The sequence below is a fragment of the Delphinus delphis genome, chromosome 16 (genome assembly GCF_949987515.2).
Source record: "Delphinus delphis chromosome 16, mDelDel1.2, whole genome shotgun sequence".
Taxonomy (NCBI): Eukaryota; Metazoa; Chordata; class Mammalia; order Artiodactyla; family Delphinidae; genus Delphinus; species Delphinus delphis.
The window spans coordinates 8,842,319-8,863,438 of NC_082698.1; the positions used below are offsets into that span (position 1 = coordinate 8,842,319).

The following is a 21,120-nucleotide window of genomic DNA, read 5'->3' on the forward strand; positions in this document are numbered from 1 at the left end:
TTGATAGTCTTGAGATAGGAAACCTGGCCACAATGGAGTCTTGAACATTTCAAATCCACATGCAAAGCCGTGTGTGTGTGTGTGTGTGTGTGTGTGTGTGTGTGTGTGTGTACTTAGTTACCTATAAGAAAGAGGAATTCCTAGAAACTAATCACACTGTTGGATCACCTTTGACTACTAATTTCTGGATTAGTAAAAAAAGTGAAGTACCCGCTATATGACAAACTGGAAAATGATCATCCCTAAAATCTTAAGGGCAAAAACCACTCCGCCATTAACTGCCTACAGGAAACAACTTCCTATGAAGGAAGTAAGCCCAAGAAGTATATAGTGACCCAATACTGTAATGTAATCTATTGAAGTGCAGACAAAAATGATATGGGTGAAATATTCCTATTCAAGTAGTTCCTTGAAGGCAGTTCCGTTACTTCTGCATGGAATATTCAAATAGCAGCTTGAGAGGAAAGAAAAATTTAAAGCAGGTTTCTGGAAAGAGAAAACTTCATTGAAATATGCGTACCAAATAAATCAGAAAAAAACAGATCCAGTGACAGTTCTGTTTTCTCTCTCTGACTAGCCAATATCTAGCATAGTTTTCAGCAAGTACTAGGGCTCAGTAAATATTTATTGAATTGAACTCAGTTGAAATGAAATAAATGCAATTGACCTCACAGCACTGGCACATGTGTTCTTGAATTTTATGAAATCTAACATAAAAAAAATATGACCTCACAAATGGACAAGACACCAGGCATTTAAGACATGACACTGCGGGTCACATAGACGGGTAACAGATATCCTGCATACTTTCATAAAATGCAGATAATTTCGATGCCTCTCGGCTCAAACAGACAGGTCTATCACGCAAATATTCCCCCTCTAGAGGATGGGATCCGGGCTCCGCGCTGCCGACTCCCGACACCTTTGCAGCGGCTAAGGAGTAGCCCGGGGCTGGAGGCAGGAGGACCCGGGAGCTCGCCCCACGTGACACCGAACCATCAGCATCCTCAAAGCTCAGGCAATTTTTTTTTCTGACGTTTTACAAGGAACAGGTGGCTGCGATCTAACACTGCGAGACTGCGATTTGCATGACACTCGGCACGCGTCTGTCCTCTCGGTGCCGTGCCCGCCCAGCCAGGGTGAGGCAGCAGGTGCTGGGGCGCCGAGGTCCGTGGGCGCGCAAACCGCGCACCAAGGTTCCATTCAGTGCCCGCTGCCACGTACTCGCCCGCGACCCGGCCCCTTAGCCACGCACAAGGCAAACTATAAACAACAACAAAACAGTGTGGGGAGGAGCCTTTGCCTCCCGCGCTTTCTTTGCCTAGTCTCGCGCCTCATCCCTCTTCAGCCGAAGTGCTGCCTTTCCGCGACCTGTTCCCGCACCGCGCGGCTCGGAAACTGTGAGCGCACCAGTCTGGGGGACGAGCAAACCGGGCTCTATACCTGATCCAGGCAGCGCCGCCCCACCTGCCCTGTGCCCTCGGAGAGGAGGCTCCTGTCACAGGTTGGACCACGACGCACGACGCCCTGCTGCCGTCAACCCCGAGGCGCTCCCAGGGCTGGAAAGAAGCTCGTTCCGGGAGGCAACTGCTTCGGCAGTGAAGCCTGCCGCCCCCCGTCTGTACCTCTCCGCGCGGGCTCCAGAGTTGGGTTCCCGCCGAGGTGAGCCTCCGCCGCGCGGAGACTACGGGCACCAGCTAGTGGAAAGGGGTGCGCCTCCAGCCCACGGGCCGCCTCGGCGGGGCCAAGGTCCCAACCTTTAACCTCTGACCCCCGCCCCACCTTCCACGGGGCTCGAGCCAGACCTCTTCTGACGCCCGCCTGCAAGCTCTTTCATGGAAAAGCGAGAACACCTGCGCGTTAGTACGCCGGACAATCAATTCCACCAAAGTTAGCAACGATGCTTAAAATGTTTTATTTTTTTCTTTTTAAAAATATTTACAGATCTGAAATCTCCCCCCCCCTTTCTCCCCTACCCATCCTCGGGACAAGGGAAACGAAAAGAGGAGTCGAGATCATTGTTCGAAGCCCCCAAGGGCTGGCTTGGCCAGCCGTGTGTGCGTGTACATATATACAGGTGTATATATGGGGGAGAAGAATGTACCTGGTCTGGTGTTTTACTGCTTTTTTTCCCCCACTGATCAATGTCGATCTGGCCGAAACTCCCTTTCCCACCACCACCGTAGAACATCCCCTAGAACATGGTTTTCAAAACGTATTGGTTTGTTTGGGGTAGAAAGCAGATGATCTGGCTGGAGGAATGCCGATAAATACGAGAAACAATCAAAACAAAAAGTAGGGCAGAGGCCATAAATAAGAGGTAACGAATACACATGGTGTATCTCGTAATATTTCTGGAAACGCGCAGCCCTGGCTCCGGAGTGGGGGCAGCCCGCGCCAGGCTGGCGGGGAGCGGGCGGGCGGCGCGGGGCCGGCGGGCCGCTCAGTAGTCGAGCTTGCTGTAGAGGTTGTAGAGAGGTAAGGCCGAGAGGTTGCTGCCCGGGTAGTAGAGCGGCGCGGGGAAGGCGAGCGAGCGTGGCACCGGCACGCGCAGCAGCGAGCTGTCCCGGAACACCAGCGGCATTCCCACCAGAGTCTGCGCCGACGCGTGCGCCATGTTGGCCGCCTCCAGCTCCGCGGAGAGCTGCCGCTTCCACTTGTTGCGGCGGTTCTGGAACCAAGTCTTGACCTGGGTCTCGGTGAGCTGCAGGCTGGAGGCAAGGCAGGCGCGCTCCGAGCTGCTCAGGTAGCGCTTCATGTCGAAGGTGGACTCGAGCTGGTACACCTGGCTGCGCGAGAAGACCGTGCGCGTCTTCTTCTTGGCCGCGCCCGCCTGCCTCTCGGCGCCGCCGCCGTCCCGCGGCCGCTCGGGCCCCGGCGACGGCGAGCCCGCGGGCAAGAGCCTCTCTTTATCTTCCTTAAAGTCTGGGTGCGAAGAAAGGAAAGGCGTGCGCTCCGAGCTCGCCGGCCCCGCGCCTCCGCTGCCCTTGGGGGTACCTGGGGAGTGAGAACAAAGAGGAAGGCCATGGAGTTGGGAAGCCTCAAAGACCCCCAGCTCTCGCCGGAACCAGGGAGTTGGCAGGCGCCTGCAGCCTTGGTCTCATCTTCCTTGGTCCCCACCCCCATCCTCTTCTCTCCCTCTCGCTGAAACCCAAAGCCCGGCACCCGCCTTTTGAAAAGCAACAGGACAGGGATCCAGCTACTTCGAGTCTGGGGTCTCTGTGCTCCCAGCTTCGTGAAAGGACGTGTGGCAACAGGGGGAGGAGATCTGGAGGGGGGGACATTAGCATCATTTTAAAAGATGATTTTGCCTTGTAACTGAACTGGAAGAGTTCCCTGAGCTTTATAGTGTGGCATCATTTCACAGGCCGTTTGTTCTGAAATCACGCTAAGGACTAACGCGGGGCTCCCCTTGGTCAGATGTTGTAAAGAGGAACCATCTACGAAAGGCACCATTGTCAATCATCTTGGAGTGCTAATCATTCCGAGGAGGAGGAGGAGGAGAGAGAGAGAGAGAGAGAGAGAGAGAGAGAGAGAGAGAGAGAGAGGCAGAGGTCGAGAGAGCGGAAGAGAGAGAGAAGAAAAAGACGCTGAAAGAGATTGCGGTAGAGAAAGACCGACCGCTCAGATCCGACTTCCAGACCTCGTGTGCAGAAAGTATACGATGTGCAAAGGGGATATTGAGGGCACAGCCACGCGTGCGGCAGGCCCTGTGCCCAACCCACTATGGTACACTCTCCCTCCAACCCAACCTTCCCCAAAACCGCGCCGCGCCACATCTGTGCTCCCGGTTTCTTCCCGAGCGCCCGCCGGGCGGAGGAGTCAGCACAGAGCGCGCGTCTCCTCCCCTCGGCACTGCACCCCGCGCGGCCGCGGCTCTGGCCAGGCGAGGGGGGGGGCGACGCGAGAGCCCCCGCACAGCTTCCCTCCCCTAGAGCTTGCTCGCTGCTGACCCGGGGGCGTGCGATCCTTACCCAGGCAAGGAAAGGGGATGGGGGGGTGGTGCTTGGGGCCGGGCTCCTTGGGACCGTGCGGGTCTGGGCAGAAGCAGGCGGGTGCCTTCCAGCCTTCGTCCGGCTCCTCCTCCTCCGAGGACACAGACAGGCTGCGCTTCCTGGCCGGCCAGCCGGCGGGCTCCCGTGGCGCCTCCGAGGGGCCCCCGCCCAAGATGGACTGAATGGTGAAGCTGGAGACGCCGCCGGCCGCCGGACACCCCTTGCCCGCATCTTCCTTGCTTCCCATCCTGGGTTCATAAGAAATCGGAGGAAACCAAGAACTCCCTTTAGAGATGATCTGGGTGGAAGGTGGTGCAGGCAGGCAGGCAGGCGGAGGGGGTGGGGGGAGGGGGGAGGGGAGCCAGGGGGAGGGGGGAGGGGAGCCAGGGGGAGGGGGCGGCAAAGCTGGCGAGGCGTCCCCTACGCGCGGGGGACACGCGGGCACCGGACGGCTGCGCTGGGGTCCGTGCCCGCCCGGCTTTAGGTGCGGCCGCCCAGCCCCGGCGCGAATGCCCCTTCCTTGCCCGCCAGCTCGCCGAGTCCCCGGCGGCGCAGAGGTGGCGCGGCCTCATTTGCATAGAGGTTACTCAGACGCGGCCAATCGCAGCGCCGCCGAGCGGCCCCGGAAAATTTCAAAAAAGCCCAGGCCCCGCATGCAGCGCCTGTGCTCCCAGGAGCGTGCAAAGAGCCAGCCTGGACCGAAAGCAACATAGATTCCAGCCCAAGTTCCTACCCTGTGTGGCGGCACTGATCGCTCGGACCCCTGCCCTTTCGAGAGGTAGGGGCAGTTCGGGGCTCAGCTGGAGTGACCCGACGCCTCCCATAGGCGACGGGTCCTCGAACCCTCAGAGGGACTCACAGGCTGTTCCACGACCCTCCCCAAACTCACTCCTTCTCGCCTGGGCAGGCCAGCAGGGCTGGCACCCCGCAGACCGGTGCGCCCGGCGCAGGAGGCCGGGGGGCGGGGGATTTAGGAGCGTGCGCATAGGAACTGATGCTCTTTCCAGGAGCTTACCGGGGAGGCCTGGGAGCAGACAACTTGGGCCCTTCCCCGCCTACAGACCCCACCCCTGTCACAGGCCCAACGGGGCTGCAAGATCGTTGGGGGTGCGGGAGGGAAGCCCTAGATCTTGTTTCAAGAGATTCGGGTTCAAGTCCCAGCACCCTCATTTCCATGCTGCGTGAACTTGGACAAGTGAAATCCCAGTCAGAGCCTCACTGCCCTCCTAGGTGATATGAACTTCTCATTAATATCTCCCCTTCACCTGTTTCGAGGATGGCTTTAGGTAGGAATGAAAAAGCACTGGAAAGCCTAGAATCACTAGGAACTCATTGTAGGTCCTCTGTAAACCTTTGTAAGCAGCCCAAAGCTCGGCCTCCTCTTCCATAAGTGACTCTCACTTTTAGGCAAATATTGGAGGTGAGGGAATTGCTGCAAAAAGAGAAGCGCTTTGCTCCAGGAAAGGAGAGAAGGAGGTGAGGATAGCGACATGGTTTTAGAATTAGACAAAGTGTATTCAAATGGCTAGGTGACCTTGGACAGGATACTTAAACTTTCTGAGCCTCGGTTTCCTCATTCCTAAAATTGGGGGGAGAAGCAACGATTACCTCACAGAAGCTGTATGAGGTCAAAGTGCATAACTCTGAGCACAGCTTGCGGTGGGCGCTCAATTAACCACATTTCCCTACCTCATCCTCACGGCCCCCTCAAAGCCCTGACTCTTGTTCTTTTAATTCCCAGATCAGCTGGTACTGGATGTGGAACCAGTCCGGCGCAGGCAAAATGTTTCGGGGGCACAGCTGTCTACACAAGCGTCGAAGAACCGAAGGTGGAAGCAAGGCTCCAGGGCGCTCAGGCAACCCCACCCCCTGGGTCTGAGGCCTCGAGACCGCTCGACCAAATGATCCCGGGAGCCCTGACCCTAGGGTGCCCCCCAAATGCAGCCAAGGGTGAGAGGAGACTCTGGAATCAGTCCCTACAAATGTCCAGACTCTGCATCATGACGGTGCAGTTCTCTCCTCGCCCGCGCCGCGCCCGGGTTATTGAGCAAAGCGCTTATAATATCATTAGCCGCGGTGAGTTACCGACTGCAGCCTTACCCGTGGCAGAACCTCTCCCTACTTAACTCCTCCAAGGGCTCGTTAATGGGCTAATTGATTAGGAGTCGGCGGCGCAACCCGGGCAGAGGCAGGCAAGGGGGCGGGGCGGGGGGGGCAGAGGCTGTGCGCCACGGCCCGGGAGGCCCGCGAGGGGCAGGTGCCGGCCTCCGTCACCGCATTAACCTCTTCAGGGCTCGGCGGCGGGGTCGAGACACATTACAAATGGTCAGCTTTAATCATGGTGTCAGCTCATTAACCCGGAAGGACCCGGTGCTGAAATACAATTTGTGCGTCCCCCTCTGCGGGGCCGCGGCGCAGGCTCCCGGGCCACGTCACAGCCCGTCCCGCGCGCTCCCGCACGGTTGGGGGGTAGAAGGGAGCATCCTGAAAACAAACACCCGACTCTCACCCGCCTGCGACCTCTCCGCCTCCCGCAAGCACCCTGAGTGGGAGCTGTCTCCCGGCCCGCGCTGAAGCCACCCGGCGGGAAATTGGCGGACCGGACGAGCTGAGCCTGCCCTCCACTGGGGACGAAAGAAGATTTGGGGTAAGGGGAGGGCATTGATTGAACCCTTCTAAGCTAGCAAATACTTGGTGCCGGCAACCTGGAATATTCTGAGAGCATCCTAACATTCTTCACTTTAATCCTCACAGCAAACCTGTGGTGCAGATCTGTACCCCCCCCCAATGTACAGGTGGAGGAACTGAGGCTCAGAAAAAAAAAAAAAAAAAAAAAAGCCCAAGCAGAGTAAGCAAGATTGAAGCCCGAGGCTGTTCCACTGCCAATACAGGACTCTTTGGAAGGGGCGAGGGGCGGGGCGTGCATTGGCCTTGAGCTTGGGAGTGGCTGCGGGGTAGACTGTGAGGACCCCCGCCATCTCGGGACCGCGGGGCACATGTTTGGGTTGAGTCAAGGGCCCACAGGGTTGGCCTCAGCCAGAGCAGTGACCAAGTGAGGAAGCAGCTGGGCCTCCGGGATGGGCCTCGGAGAAGCAGCTCCCAGACCCGGGAACGGCGAGGGGCTGGGGAGCTGACCTGTGCGGCCTCCTCCACCCCGGCACCCTGTGCACCTTTAGATGCGAACGCCTGAAGCCTCACGCACGCGCTTGCATAAACACTTTCACAGTCACACACAGTCAGCAAACGTTCACTGAGCTCCGACTAGTGTGTGCCTCACACTGACACACTCTAAACTGAGCCGGGGAAGTGGTGCTGCTGGCGCAGGACGGAGGCAGGGAGGCTGTGGCGGAGACCAGGCAGACTCTCCTCTCCTCCAGTCTCTTTAACTGGGCACCTGCAGGATCTCCCCCACCTCGGGCAGACAGCAGTCCCAGGGCAGGGGCCAGAGAGCCAAGACACGATCTTCCCGCCGTCCCTTCAGGGCATTTGGGGGGGGGTCCCTAAGACTTCACGGCGAGTGCAGAGGCCCACACGCCCTCTCCTGGGCTCAACGCAGCTGCCAAACGCACTCCCAGGAACCTTAAGCTTCAGGAACCACCACCCACAGACACCCCATCTCTCTGCCCTCAAGTGTGGCAATTCTTCAACTCAGTCTCACCTCCCACCCCACCCTCCAAGCCTCCGGATAGCTGCGCCCCACCCTACTCCAGTCAGATCAACAGCCCCTACCCAGGAGGAAGGCCCCTCATCATCTTTGGGATGCCCCCCACCCTTCCTAGGAATTAGGCATAAACGGGTTCCAAGGAATGATAAACTTTCCGAGACTGAAAAGACGCTTAAAGTTTAGGTCCCGAGATTATGCCACTGCTCGATATTAAAGCGGCCCAGAGCAAACTTGCCGAGGAGCGTAATAAAAATTGATCCTCTCTTCTCTGCGGCAGTTGGGAAATAGGCTGGCTGAGCCGGGTAATAGTAGAAGAAGGCTCCCTCCGAAATGACAGATGAAGTCATAAACAAGTTTGATCTTGGAATCAAGCTTCGATAAATATTAAACACAGGCTGACCCCCCTTTACGCGAGTGGATTATGATATATGGCGCGTCCAAACTTTAAAATAAGGAAATACCAGAGAAAATGATCTCAATAAATTTTCTAAGTATAAACGTTGATTATGTTTCGATTTTCATTCAAGGGCCTCTGCTGTTCGTTCTTTGGTGCAAATGACATCCCGCAATAGGCTTTTGGGGAAAAGGGCTCCCTATTTGAAAAAGAGAGCCCCAGAGGTGTACAATTTATGTAATCTGCGGCTGGAAAATGAATTGTGTAATTTATTGGAAAACAGAAAGTCGTGAAGATTGGATCAGCATAGCCGAGTCCCAACACCCGCCTCCCCACATCCATCAAGTTCCAATTAACAGCCTAACCAGAGAGCTTTAATGGGTTTCCAATCTAGTGGCCTGATAGACTCATCAATTCCTCTGGGAGAAATTAAGAAAATCGACCGCCCCTTGGCGACGCAGTGTCATTCCTTTCTGCAACTATATGTCAAATTAAAAACACAATTAAAATTTAAACTGTTTCAATCAAAGGGTGCCCTGCAACCTATGTTTCACTTAATAGAACTTTGATGAAAATCTGATGCGTGCACTCCATCACCAAGGGGGGCGAGGGCGGCGAAGGAGCTCACGAGAGAAGGGGATTCTTTCTATTTCTTTAAGACTTTAGCGCTCCGGTGAGGCACACCAGGTGACTCCACCTCGTCGCTCCTGACTAAATGATGGGCGCAACTCTCTGTCGGCGTGCTCTCGCTCGCTCGCGCTACACCTCTCCCCCAACTCTTCTTCCTCTCCGTCCACTGCAACCAGAGGGGATCCTTTTGGAACCCGGGCGACAGAGATTTGGGCCAGTTTCGCCGCGAAGACGCATCGGCTGGAGCAGCAGCCAAGAAGGGACCTGGGCGAGTACAAGGGCTCATCTCCTGGGAACTGTCCGAGGATGCACGCTGCTTCCAGCGATCTCTTGTCTCTTGTCTCGGGAATTGCCCGGACACACGGTTGAAGTGCTACGGGATTCTGGAGGCAGAATGGTGGGGGGAAAGCCCTGGCGGATAACTGGACCCCAGCTGCGCTGCTGTCTGAGATCGGATTCCCCAGAAGCTGTGGCTCCCCACCCGATAAGCCTCCAGGGTACTTCCGCAGGAGAAGCAAGCTCGGGAACAGGCGCGTCCGAAATCTCAACTCAAGATCCGGGTCCGAGTCACTAGGCAGGGCTCCAAAGTATAGCAGGCCCACTTATCTTTACAGCCCTTTTCTCCCTTCCGCCAACCACCCACAGCACCCCTCCCCGACTATTTGTGAGGTCAAAGGGTAAACATTCGCCCTGCACACCCAGACGGGCGCACGTGCACACAAAGGCGTGCACACCGCGATTCGCGTACGCCCAGACGCGCGGATCGCTCGCACCCACAAGGCAGAGACTGCCTGCAGGCTGGGCGGGAGGGGATGGGCAGAGAGTGGGCGGCAAGCCGCGAGGAGGGGCGAAGGAGTGCCTCTGCCTGGCCCGGTGTAAGTGCCTGGGCGGGCGACGTCCCAGGGGCTTCCTCGGCTGTGCTCTGGACCCCAAGTGGGGATTTCTATGGGGCTCATGGTTTTTGCACCCTGACCCCGTCGCGGTGACCCAGTAGAGTGGTCTTTTCCTAGCCGCTTTGCATTCTAAGTTTGGATCGCTGAGGGGAAGAAGCCTCCTGGATGGGTCACAGGACTCGGGGCGTGGACAAGCGCGAGGGGTGGGGCAAAATGGAGCCTTGGAGGCGGGCAGGGCGGTGCTCAGCAACGTCTCCGGTCCCCGCAGGGCCTTTCCAGGGAAGTCCAGGTGCCCCGCGCGCGCAGAGGAGTAGAAGCTGGAATGCTTGGCCCGGGCCCAGGCAGCCCTACGACGCCAGCTCTCGCCAAAGCTCCCGAAGGTCGGAAGGCTGTGCAGCCCTCTAGGCCCCCACTGCTCTGACCCCAGCTCCCATCGCCCGGGCTGCGGCTGACCCAGCGTGCTCTTGCAGACGAGAAAGCGAACCCCACCGACCTTCGTACCTCCCCCTCCTTCTCCCCGCCCCACCCTGCAGCGCGCACTCTGGGGCTCTGGCGTGCCAGGGGACGTCCTGGCTCAGAATGAAGGCCCAGTGGCGGGGGTGGGGCCGTTTATATCTGTCTTGCTCTTGTTTGATGTACACACACCCGCTCTATTTACTACCAAATAAAAGAAATACATCTGTGTTGCCAACAGAAACAGCTCGAGCGAGAGCTGGCTCTCTGGTCTCCCAGGGCCCGGAGACGCTCCCGGGCACTCAGAGCCGCAAAGCCCAGCACCGTGAGGACCCCGGCTCCGAGTGAGGCCCCGGCCCATAGGCATATGGGGGTCTGAAGTGGGATGATGGCGGCTCCCCTAGTTTGTCCCAGGTGGCTTGTGACGAGGGAACATGAGGCATCTCTGCCCAGAGGATTTCCAGCTTCACGCCCCAGAAGTAGGAGCACCACCTCGCTCCCTGCCCAATCCTTTCTACAAGGTTCTTCCCAGCTTGCCTTAGCCTGGGGCCATCAGAGAAAACCAGCTGCCCAGGGTCACCCAGAACAAAGTGTGCCTGACTGTGCCTGTGCTGTTGTGATGCTATGTGATCACAATGTATATGTGATGCTAAACACATATACAGGTTGGGCCCTGGGAGCCCCTGGATGTGGTGTCTGTTAGGAGGTCTAACAGAAGTGGGGGGGGGGGACAGTGAGTGTTTCGTGTCACCCTTGAGGGTGAGTGTATCCTGTAGGTTGTCTGCATGCATGTCTGGATAATGCAGAGAGGATTAAGCCAGGAAGCCGATTAAGCCATTGCACTGGCTTGACTAATTGGGGGTGCCAATAGGGAAGGATCTGAAGTTAGGATAGGAGAGAAGGCTGGGTTCCACAATCTGAAGGGAGGGGAAGATAAAAGGATGAAATCGGGGATGTTGGCTCAGTGTCCTAGGGATTTCTTGGAGGAGTTGAGTGGAGGTACGCTCACTCCGCCACAGAGCCCCTTCTGCTGAGCAGTTCCAGCAGTTCCTGGCAATCCTTGCAGAGGCGTCGCCTAGAGAAGCACTCTGTGTGGGGGAAGACGGCCCCGGGCTAGCTCTCGAGATGCGACGGTTCCATCAAAGTGCTGTCTTGGCCTCTCCCGACACGAAAGCTTGCGGTAGAGCCTAGGATGCTTCGCGCTCGGGGAGCAGCTTCCGTGCTCCCTGTCTCTTGCATTGTGAGAAATACCACGACCCCCAGCCGACGGGAGCAAAGCAGATGTTTCCTGCCTGGGCAGGCTTCTAGGTTCATATCACTGCCAGTCCCAGGCGACGGCCGAGCCACATTCCTCCCCCAGGGCTTCACCTTGGCTCCTGGGAGGGACTCACCGGCCTAGGGCAACGGGGTCCTCAAAGGGAGGGAAAGGGAGGCTGCAGGAGCAGGACAAAGAACAAACTGTGCGTGTGGAGAACCAGTTATTTCTCGACTTTGTAAAGACCAGGTCAGTCAAGAACCATTTTCTAGAATCCAAACACAAATAAAGGAGTATTTTCTTGGCGCTTGATAGCATCGTGTTCTGGCTGTAAAATCTAGGAACGTGTTTGCTATTGCAACATTATTTTTAATGAGCTGTTATTGGCCTGTCCCGCAGTTAGTATTGCCGACAGTAAAAGGCATCACTGTGTTTGCAGGTAACACAAGGAACGACATATTTGGACCCCGAATTTCTGTTTATTTTTCATTTGTGACACATGCCCTCGTTTTTATCCCAAACCAGAGGAAAATAAAGGGAGATCCATCTTCACTGAGGTCCAGGCTAAATTTTGCCATAACTACACATGCCAGTTTATTCGGAGGCAGTTTCCCATCCATAGGAAACGATACTTGACGTTTCAGCCACAGAAGAATCAATCGTGTGGATTGGGTTTGAGCAACTGCAACTGTAAAGCTCTGGGAGAGGGGATGAGAGCGCGTGCAGGCGCTCCCCAGCGGACGCGCCCGCGGTGTGCTCACAGGGATCTTCACCGTCTCCCCTTTCTCGGCTCCCCAGCTTCAAACGCGCCCTGACAGGAGCTGGGCGTGCAGACCCCAAGCCCTAGGGCAGGCAGTCGCGCCGCGTTGGCAAGGGGCGCCCAAGCACCTGCTTCCGGCCTCCGGGCCCGCGCTCTCGAGCAGCTCCGGGAGCGCCGCGCTCGGCAGGCCGCCCACCCGGTGCGTGGAGGCCGGGCGCCCGGCAGGAGCTTGGGAACCGCTAGCGCTGCACTTCCCGGCGGCTGCCGGGATCGGGGTACAGGGCCCAGAGAAACCCTGCGCCTGTGAGCCTTTGGGCGCGGTGCACAGAAAAGGATCTGCCCGGGAGGAGGCAAAGTCCTCTCGGATGTCGCCGCCGCAGTCAGGTGGTCTCTGCTCCCCGGCACTGGACTCACCATGACCGCGCCCACACCCTAGCCGCCCCGGGAGCCACAGTTGCTCCAGGCTTGCGGAGGCCTCCCTGTCCCGGAGCTGGGAGCCGCCGTCCCTAGGCCTGGTTGGCCTCCCTGGGGTCGCCCGCTCGCAGCCTGGCCTCTCCCAGCTGGACATCGCGATCTGCCTCAGGCCGCAGCTAAACTCCAAGTTCACTCCCTTCTTCCCTCCCCCGACCCTGGAGGCAGCCGGAGCCGACCCCGCTCCGGCCCAGTGAGTGCTCAGGGATGTTCTGCCCAAAAGCTCGCGGCTCCCAAAGGACCCCGCGGTCTGGGAACGGAATGCGAGGCTGCTGCCCTGCGATCGGAAATACCAGCGGTCTCTGAGCTTGCGGCTGTCGCTGCGCTCAATTCTGCGAACTAGATAAGCCCGGGTCCTCACCCGTTCCGCCCCGCATTCTTCCCTTGCTCACAGGGCGTTTCAAGAGGCGTACGGTACGGAGAGAGCGGATCTGGTCGCGAACAAAGCCGCCTCTGTCTCCGCCGCCTCCTGGATTATAGGGATGTGCGTCCAGGTCGGACTCGGCCATTGCAGAGGCAGCCAGAGAGCGAGGCAGAAGAGAGTTCGCAGATACCTGCTCTGGGGAAAATCGTCCAAAGTTACACACTCTGGCAACAGGAAATGCCTCGCTTTTCTTTTCTTTTTAATTAATTCCATTTCACGACAACATTAAGTGTAACAATATTTTGTGATTTTTTTCCCTCTTTTCCTTAAAAAGCGACTGAATCCGGACAGAGGTGAGGGAGATGGGTGGGAGGGACAAACTATCGCAGAACAACAGGTGTAGCCGACAGAAAGAAAACAGATTGGGTGGCAGAGCAAGGAGCCCTGAGGAGTTGAGGGTGAACTTTACAAGAAATCTGTACATTTATCAAATAAGTTAAAATTCTCCTAAATTGATTGTCCTTCACTTAAAGCGCTCCGGTATGCCTATCTTACTCCTTTGAGCATTGCTACCTATCCTTGTTTCCTTCCTTCCCCCCTTTCCCCTTCTTAATTTCTTCCTCATAAACGAATGACCGGAATTATGCATTGAAGACGTCTGCTTCTCTCCGTGGAGGAAGAAGCAGGCTCTCAGGAAATTTTGTTCAATATTGCACAGGTCAAAAGTACAACAGTTACTGCAGAACAAAACGGTAGGTGGAGAGGATAAAAGATAAGGTTTTTTTAATATTGAAATATTCTCTCAAAATAGGGAACAAAGTAATAAAGGTAACATTAATAATAATTTACCAACAAATGAAATTCCCCACATATAGGCTGCTAATAAATAAGACCGTCCACACCAGGCCAGATGTGGAGTTGTTTCAATAATCAGAAGTCTGATTTGGGGCTGCCTCGTCTTTTCCCTTTAAACACTTAATTAGAGAATTCATCGGTCCCAAAAAGGACAGATGAAGAGGTCAATTGCGACAGACCTCTGCCGGGGAGAGAAAAGTGGCCTGAGTCGGGGTTCTTATGAGAGGCTGCTCAGGTTCTGAAAACTGGGGAATATCTGATTGGGAGTGGAGAGGAAGAACCACACCCAGAAATTCAGAAATAAAAGTACTACAACGTGAATTTCTCCCTCTCTCCCTCTCCCTCTCTCTCTCTCTCTCTCTCTCTCTCTCTCTCTCCTTCTGAAAATAGTTCTATAGAAAATGAATCAATTAGAGGGGTTCAGGATTTGCGCTTACTTTCCTTCCATAAAAATAAAACCCAAAAAGCCACCGCGCAAGGCAAACTAGGGGCGGGGGGTGGGGAGGGCGGCACATTTTGCAAAAGCTTTTTCAGCCGAAATATTTGACCTGGAAATTTTGTCTTTTTCCTGCTTTCTCTTAATATAAACCAAAACCAAAAGTAAGAGGGGAAGCGCCTCAAATCCATTAGGGGTGAATTGCACGAAAATGCATTGCAAATACTTACAAAAACGCTACCGATTGGGGAAGGGGAGGCCGGAGCCGCGCGCCGAAGCCCCGGTTCCCGAAGGCCGCTGGACGTCTCTGCGCCCTCGGCCCGGCCCAGTCTCCTCTGGGGTCTGGGAAGGGGGCCGGGTGCTCCCTCCTCCTCCCCTCTCGGGCCTCAGACGGGCCGGAGCAGCGGCACGGACGAGACCACCGGGTGAGAGTAATACACGGGGTGCGGGAAGGTGAGCAGCGGCTGGCTGACTGGCACCGGGGCCCCCGCGGCCGCGGCCGCCGCGCCCTCGGCCGCCGAGTTCTCGTGATAGAGGATGGGCACCCGTACGATGCGCTGCGCCGCGGCGTGGCTCAGGTTGGCCGCCTCCAGCTCGGCTGCCAGCTGCCGCTTCCACTTGTTGCGGCGGTTCTGGAACCAGATCTTGACCTGCGTCTCGGTGAGGTGCAGCGACGCGGCCAGGCCGGCGCGCTCCGAGCTGCTCAGGTAGCGCTTCATGTCGAAGGTGGACTCGAGCTGGAAGACCTGGCTGCGCGAGAAGACCGTGCGCGTCTTCTTCTTGCGGCACGCGGGCTTCTTCTCCGGGCTCTCCGCGCCCTTCTTCCAGTCCTCGGCGCCCGGCGTCGCCGCCGCCGCTCCCACGTTCGCCCCGGCCGCGCCCGGCGCCGCCTCGCCCTCCTTCTTGCCTTCCTCCGAGTCGCTCTCCTCCAGAATGATCTCGTCCGGGCTCTTGGAGTCCAGCTCCTTGTGGTCCGGGTCGGCTTTAAGCAGCGGCTCCGGGGAGTCGCGGTCGGTGCCCGAGGTGGGGGAGGAGTCTCGTAGCAGGGCCTTCTCCGAGGCTGGAGAGAGACAGACAGACGGACGCACACACACGCACACGGACACAGCCTTCAGCGAGGCCTGGCGCCTGGGAGCGGCAGGCTCAACCCGCGCCGGCCTCTGGGCCCCAGGCCTCGAGGCCTCACCATTCCCGCGGGCCTCCTCCTTCCCGGCTGGGCCAGAAGAGGGGTGCCACATCCTGGCATCCAACCTTCTCCCGAGGAGAGGCTAGGGAGACCCGGAGTGGGCAGCACGGCCGGTTCCTTTCTTTCCCTCAGTTCCCTCGCCGGGGGCCCGCGGAGATTCACTCCCTCCATCCAGGCCAGGTCCCCAGTCCCAGCCACCTGAAGCCTCCCCATTCATGCCCGAGGCCACTTTCCCGGGAAGCGCCGCGCCCCGGACTCCAACTCCATTTCTTTTCTCACCAAGTGGGATTGGATTCTCTAGCAGCGCAACAGAGCGCGCGGGCAGGAGTTGCAAGCCAGGGGACGGAGGAAGCCGGCCAAACAGCGCGTTTGAGGGTGCGGGGGTCCCAGGGCTGCGGTGGAAGGCAGCGCGGACCGGACTGGGACAGGCGCGCAGGGAGGACAACGAAAGTTCAAAGAGAGGTCGGTACCTTCAGGTCGTGGGAGGTGGCCGCCGGCGGGGGTCAGGGTGTAGGGGTACCACCAGGCCGGGGAGCGCTCCAGGTAGTGCGCGGGCAGGGCAAACCTCTGCGCCGGGATCTCAAAGCGGGGGAAAGCCAGGTCGCCCACCTGCGAGAGCGCGAAGCCCGCGGCGCCCTCCAGGGCCCCCTTGGCCGCAGCGGCAGCGGCGGCGGCGGCGGCGGCGGCGGCGGCCGAGGCCGGAGCGAAGAGCGTCCGTGGGGGCGGCTGCGGCTTAGGGGGCGACCGGTGGTGGTCTCCGTTGAGCAGGTTCTTGATGGAGAATGGGGACTCCTTGGGCGCGGGAGGCGGGGGCGGCGGCGGCGGGGGCTGCGCGCTAGCGGTGCCGGGGGCGTCCGGCCCGGGCTCCGGCATTGTCCCCTCTCCTCCGGGTCCCCGGGAGGGAGGGAACGGGACAGGCAGGCGGCCGGGCGAGCAGACGGGCGCCGGAAATCAGACCATAAACGGAACTCAACTACGGGGCGCAAAGTCGGGGGCCGCCCCGGGCGCAAATCCAACGGCAGGAGGGCGGGGTGAGGACCCGGCCGGGGCTGGCTCGCATGGGGGAGGGGTGCTGAGGGGCGGGGAGCGGCCCCGTAGCGGCACCGAGGGAGCGAGGCGGCAAGGCGGCGGCTGCAGCTCCCGGGGAGGAGGCGGCTAGAGCAGTCCCCGGCTTGGAGCTGCGTCAATCCGGCGCCGGATGCTAATGATGAAATCAAAATGTCATCCAAGTTAAATGCGGGGAGTATACGGCGATTGGGCGCGTACAATGGCAAATGGGATTAGGCAGGCGAAGGCGCAGCCGAGCCCGGGTCCCGCAGCCGCCTCCGCCACTGCCCCCTCCTCGCCTTCCCTCGGATTTTGGCGCTTTGGCTTCGGGCTATAAGAGCCCGCCTATTATTGGCTTTATATAGTCCAATTAGGCAGCAAATGAGGACAAGCCTATTAGCACAAAAGGATATTGGCTCCTGCTAAAGAGGCACTCGGAGCGCTCCGGCGAGCGCAGGAGGCGAGCTAGGGACGCTGAGCCGGCGGCGCCCCCGGCCGGAGCGCACTGACAGCCGCGGCTACCGGAGCCCGCGCCTCCCTCTCCCCCCTGCAGCTCGGGGACCCGCTTCCAGCCGCATGGCCCGCGGGAGGGGGAAGGGGCGGTCCAGGCCCGCCCGGGTCACCTCGGGGTTATCCGCGCTCGCAGCTGCCTCTTCCCCGCCCCCAGGGGTTTGGCAGGGGCCCTCCGCCCCGACTCAGCTGGAGAGCCACGCAGCGCCGACCCAGGAGGCAGGACTCGGCCTCCGGCCCGCGGTGAACTCAGCACTTTCCTACCCTTTGGGGGTCCAGCGACCTCAGCATTTTCCCTAAAGCTTGCTAAAGGCGCGGCCAGGAAGAGGGGGATTTGGGTTCCCCACCCACCATCTAGTCGATAGGAAGGGAATCGGGGTGTAAGTCCTTGCACTGCGTCAGCCGTCTCAGAAATCCGCATGGCCTTGGCCTTTGGCCTTGGGAAACCGAAGAGTGAGCCTTCCCCGGAGAGCGTGAGCGGTTGTGCCTCTCTGCGCACCCAGGTGTGCGCGCAGAACAGGCTGACGCCCGCGCGTCACTTGGTGGGGCGGTGGGGCAGCGGCATCTCGGCACCGACGGCTACGCTCTGCAGGGCATTCTTTTCCTCTGGTCGCCGGGACCCAAACCTTGACGAGCAACTCTGAGCCCGCTGCCCCGAAGACTGCATTTTCTCCCGGGAAGTCTCTCTGGCCAGCCTTTGGAGCTGCCTAACGCTTTAAGAGGAGCAGTGCGAACCGAAGGCACAATGGCGTACCTTCCTCTGTGGCGGCTTTGGCAGCGACACCGCAGCACGTCCCGCCTGCCGTCAAGTCCCTAGAGAACCCTGCTGGACCTGTGAGCTGTGCGGCCGGTTACTCTACTCCATGGACTTTAAAAACGACTCCCCAAATTGCACAAGAAAGCCGGAAAACAGGCATCTAAGACTCTAAACTTAAGCATCAAATAAACCAGAATTACTTGTGGGGTCCCTTCCCAAGAACAGCTCCCTGGTCAGAGAAAGGTGGAAAAGTGGCCATCACTCCCCTCCACCCATTGTGAGCTTCCATACACCCGAGGTCTTTTGGTGGCCCCTTCCTTTACCATCGCCTTTTTTTTGTTAGATCAAGCCCTCACCTAACTCAAGGCTGCCCTGCATTGGCAGGCGCGACCGCTTTGGTTACCCAGTTGAGAAGTGGGTATGTTTTATTTTCCGATCTGGGGCTTCAGACCCTCCCCCACCAAATCTCGAAGGGCACATTTAACACTTCTTTCACCAAACATTCACCTACAGTAGTGAGCCCTATATTGATTTGCTTTGGGAACCTGGAAGCATTGTAAATGGTACTTCCATAAACAATTATTATTCTCATTCTCATTACTCCCTTGAGTTTGTACAGGGCTTTACTGGAATATAAAACCCTATTCCATCCAAAAATCTGATTGGAGCCAGTTACAGCCCTGAGATTCGAACAGGGTGGATCTCACACTCAGGTTTTACAGATAGAAACAGGCTCCCAGAGAGGAGGAGACCGGGCCAAGGTCACCCAACACTGGGTGCTGGACACCCAGAAGTCATTTTCTCTCCAACTGCAGAAATAGCTCGAGGGGCCTATGTCCAAACCCGTTCGGTGGGCAGCGCCCACACCTGCCGGCCAAGCGGCAGAGGTTGTGACGAAGAGGCCCGTGCGTGTCTGTGTGTGCGCGCTTGCGTTTTGGGAGCTCTTCCCGTTCGAGGCAGAGGCGTGCAAACTTGGCCAAAGTTCTGACGCATGGAGCCGCCTTTAAGCTGAAACAAGCAGAAAAGCTGCTGGCCTCCCAGGAAAAATAAGCGTTCAGCAGACGTCGCCGAAAAGTTCTGGCTGAGGAAGTGGTCTCTTGGCTGATTGCAACTGGGGACCAGACCCAGATGGGGAGGGGTGCAGGCGAGTGGGGGAAGAGTCCTCTGGGACAGCAGCCCCTGCACCTGTGGCGCCGCTACCGGAGCCTCACTGTCTCTTGACCCAAGTTCTCCCGGTGTCCTGCCTCCCAGGGCGCGCAGGTACGCTGGCTTTTGTGTGTGCGTTTTGACCAGGGAGAGAGGAGATGCTCAGGTGTCAGCACCCCCAGCCCGTCCCCCAAGTTTCAGGGATGCTGGGTTTGAACAGCCAGAAACACAGATTAAATCTTTTTTCCCCTCCCACTTCCAGAAAGCTCGTGGACCTAAGGCCCCAGGCGCGGACACAGCCCTTCACTCGCCCTCTGGCGAGTGGTGTTGCTTCGGTTCACTTGCGCCCGCAACTGCAGTCAAAGTCAGGCAAACAGCGCCCTCTATGGGACATCCTCTAAACCAAACCTGTTGGCTGCGCGGGAGAAACCACCGTCCAGGCACAAAGCATTTAAAACCCCGGCGGTCTTACCCTTCCCGGCTTTGGCTTGAGAACAAAAGCAGAAAGAGAGAAACAGAGAGTGAAACACCTGCAGATCTCTGCTGATCTTTACCTGGCCACCACAGGAAATGGTCCTGTCTCTCACCCTCCCTCCCTCCTTTCCTGACCCTGTTTTAGGGCACATTTTATGTTCCCGCTTGTAACCGATCCCTTAGGCTCCCATCCTGACTGCAGGCTAGATGTGAGCTGCTGGAAGGGCGGTGGGCCTGTCTAATTCCTCTTCCCAGGACTCAGAGCACAGATGGCCAACCAGTGGTACTCAGTAACCGCTTGTTAATGCCTGAATGCTTGAGTGAATGAAGGAGTGAATGAATGAACGGACTCACAGTTTCCATGGCAGAGGATTTGCCTAGCTGATTAGGGTCCTTCAGGTAGCCTGTTCATACCCAAAAGCAGTTTTTAAAAGGTTTAATGAGAACTTGAGGTCTTTGGTGACACATTTTACAAAACCTAAAGGAGCTCCAGCAGCAGGACCCCTGGAGGGCCCCCTCACAGGCTGATCCAAGGCAGGTGGGCTGTGCAGAGCAGGGCCTCTGCGGCACTGTGCAGGGGGGACAAGCAGCTAAGAGGGCAGAGGGGGCCTGGAGACGCTAGTGACTAACACCCGACTTTTCCCAAAAGAATGAGGTCTGGCAAAGGGTGCTTAGGATGGCACCTGACTCATCATCCCCACCACACGTGCACAGCACATATACACACATGCACACATCCCACCACACATGCACAGCACATATACACACACGCACTCATCCCACCACACATGCACAGCACATACACACACATGCACACATCCCACCACACATGCGCAGCACATATATACACATGCACAGCACATATATACACACGCACACATCCCACCACACAGCACATATACACACATGCACACATCCCCACCACACATGCACAGCACATATATACACATGCACACATACAGGTCAGCAAGTGTGAGCTCCTGGGGAGGGAGTATTTCCATATTCTCTAAAACTTCTGCTTCCTTCCATAGGGTCCTTCTTCTTGGGACAGCTTCCTGGGTTAGTCCAGCTGCTTATCTGTGGAATGGGAAGGACTGTTTAGGCTTCTAGCCAAGACTACAAAGCCCCAGGCATGGAGGCTCCCCACAATTAACATAGCCAGGGTTTGCATTGGTCCTGAGGGTGACAACTCTCCTGACCTACAGGTCCTGTAGGCAGAAGGGACAAAAGCCTGCAGTTGTGGTCCTGAGGAAACTGCCTCAGGCTGCCTGTGCTCTGGCCCTCTTTCCTGGTAAGTTCTCTCCCATCTGGTTCCAGTGCTGCCAGGAATTCCACCAAAGACCCCTCCCTTAGGCCAATGACTGTGACTCTGAGAAAATGCACAGCCCTCGGAGATGGGCCACAGCCATGCTGTCCTCAATCATATAAAATGATACACAATGTCCTGAGAGTGGCTGCATGTCTAGTCCTTCCCTGAGAGGAAAATCCAATCATTTTTGGATTTGTCAAGTTCCAGAGGGATTCTTATCCTGAAAAGTCCACATCCCAGGAATGAATAGAGAAAATCGGGTTATACCCATACAATGGAATATCACTCCGCAGTGAAACGAAATAGTGATATATGCTACAATATGGGTGAAACTTTGAAAGCATTATGCTAAGTGAAAGAAGCCAGACATAAAAGGAACACATATCGTATGGTTACATTTATATGAAATTTTGCCCCAATAGGCAACTTCATAGAGACAACAAGTGAAAAAGTGGTTGCCTAGGGCTGGGGGATTGAGGGCAAATGGGGAGTGACCGCTAGTGGGTACCAGGTCTCTTTGG

General features: G+C 57.3%; 2 protein-coding genes across 2 annotated transcripts; both read right to left on the minus strand.

Moving 5' to 3' along the window:
* Positions 1-2,443: 2,443 nt before the first annotated feature.
* On the minus strand, positions 2,444-4,242 carry HMX2 (H6 family homeobox 2). Its single transcript, XM_060033526.1, has 2 exons — positions 3,975-4,242; positions 2,444-2,997 (listed from the first exon to the last, which is right to left on the minus strand). The coding sequence occupies exons 1-2, from the start codon at positions 4,240-4,242 to the stop codon at positions 2,444-2,446; spliced, it is 822 nt and encodes a 273-aa protein (XP_059889509.1).
* A 10,314-nt stretch (positions 4,243-14,556) lies between these two features.
* HMX3 (H6 family homeobox 3) lies at positions 14,557-16,229 on the minus strand. The gene is made up of 2 exons (XM_060033527.1): positions 15,827-16,229; positions 14,557-15,230 (listed from the first exon to the last, which is right to left on the minus strand). The coding sequence occupies exons 1-2, from the start codon at positions 16,227-16,229 to the stop codon at positions 14,557-14,559; spliced, it is 1,077 nt and encodes a 358-aa protein (XP_059889510.1).
* Positions 16,230-21,120: the final 4,891 nt, after the last annotated feature.

Bases quoted from the DNA above. Each gene is read 5' to 3' on its own strand.
- HMX2 (XM_060033526.1), bottom strand. From the start codon at position 4,242: ATGGGAAGCAAGGAAGATGCGGGCAAGGGGTGTCCGGCGGCCGGCGGC. The intron at 2,998-3,974 runs GTAAGGATCGCA...CTCACTCCCCAG, and splicing joins CATCCCCTTTCCTTGCCTGG to GTACCCCCAAGGGCAGCGGA.
- HMX3 (XM_060033527.1), bottom strand. From the start codon at position 16,229: ATGCCGGAGCCCGGGCCGGACGCCCCCGGCACCGCTAGCGCGCAGCCC. The intron at 15,231-15,826 runs GTACCGACCTCT...GTCTCTCTCCAG, and splicing joins CCACCTCCCACGACCTGAAG to CCTCGGAGAAGGCCCTGCTA.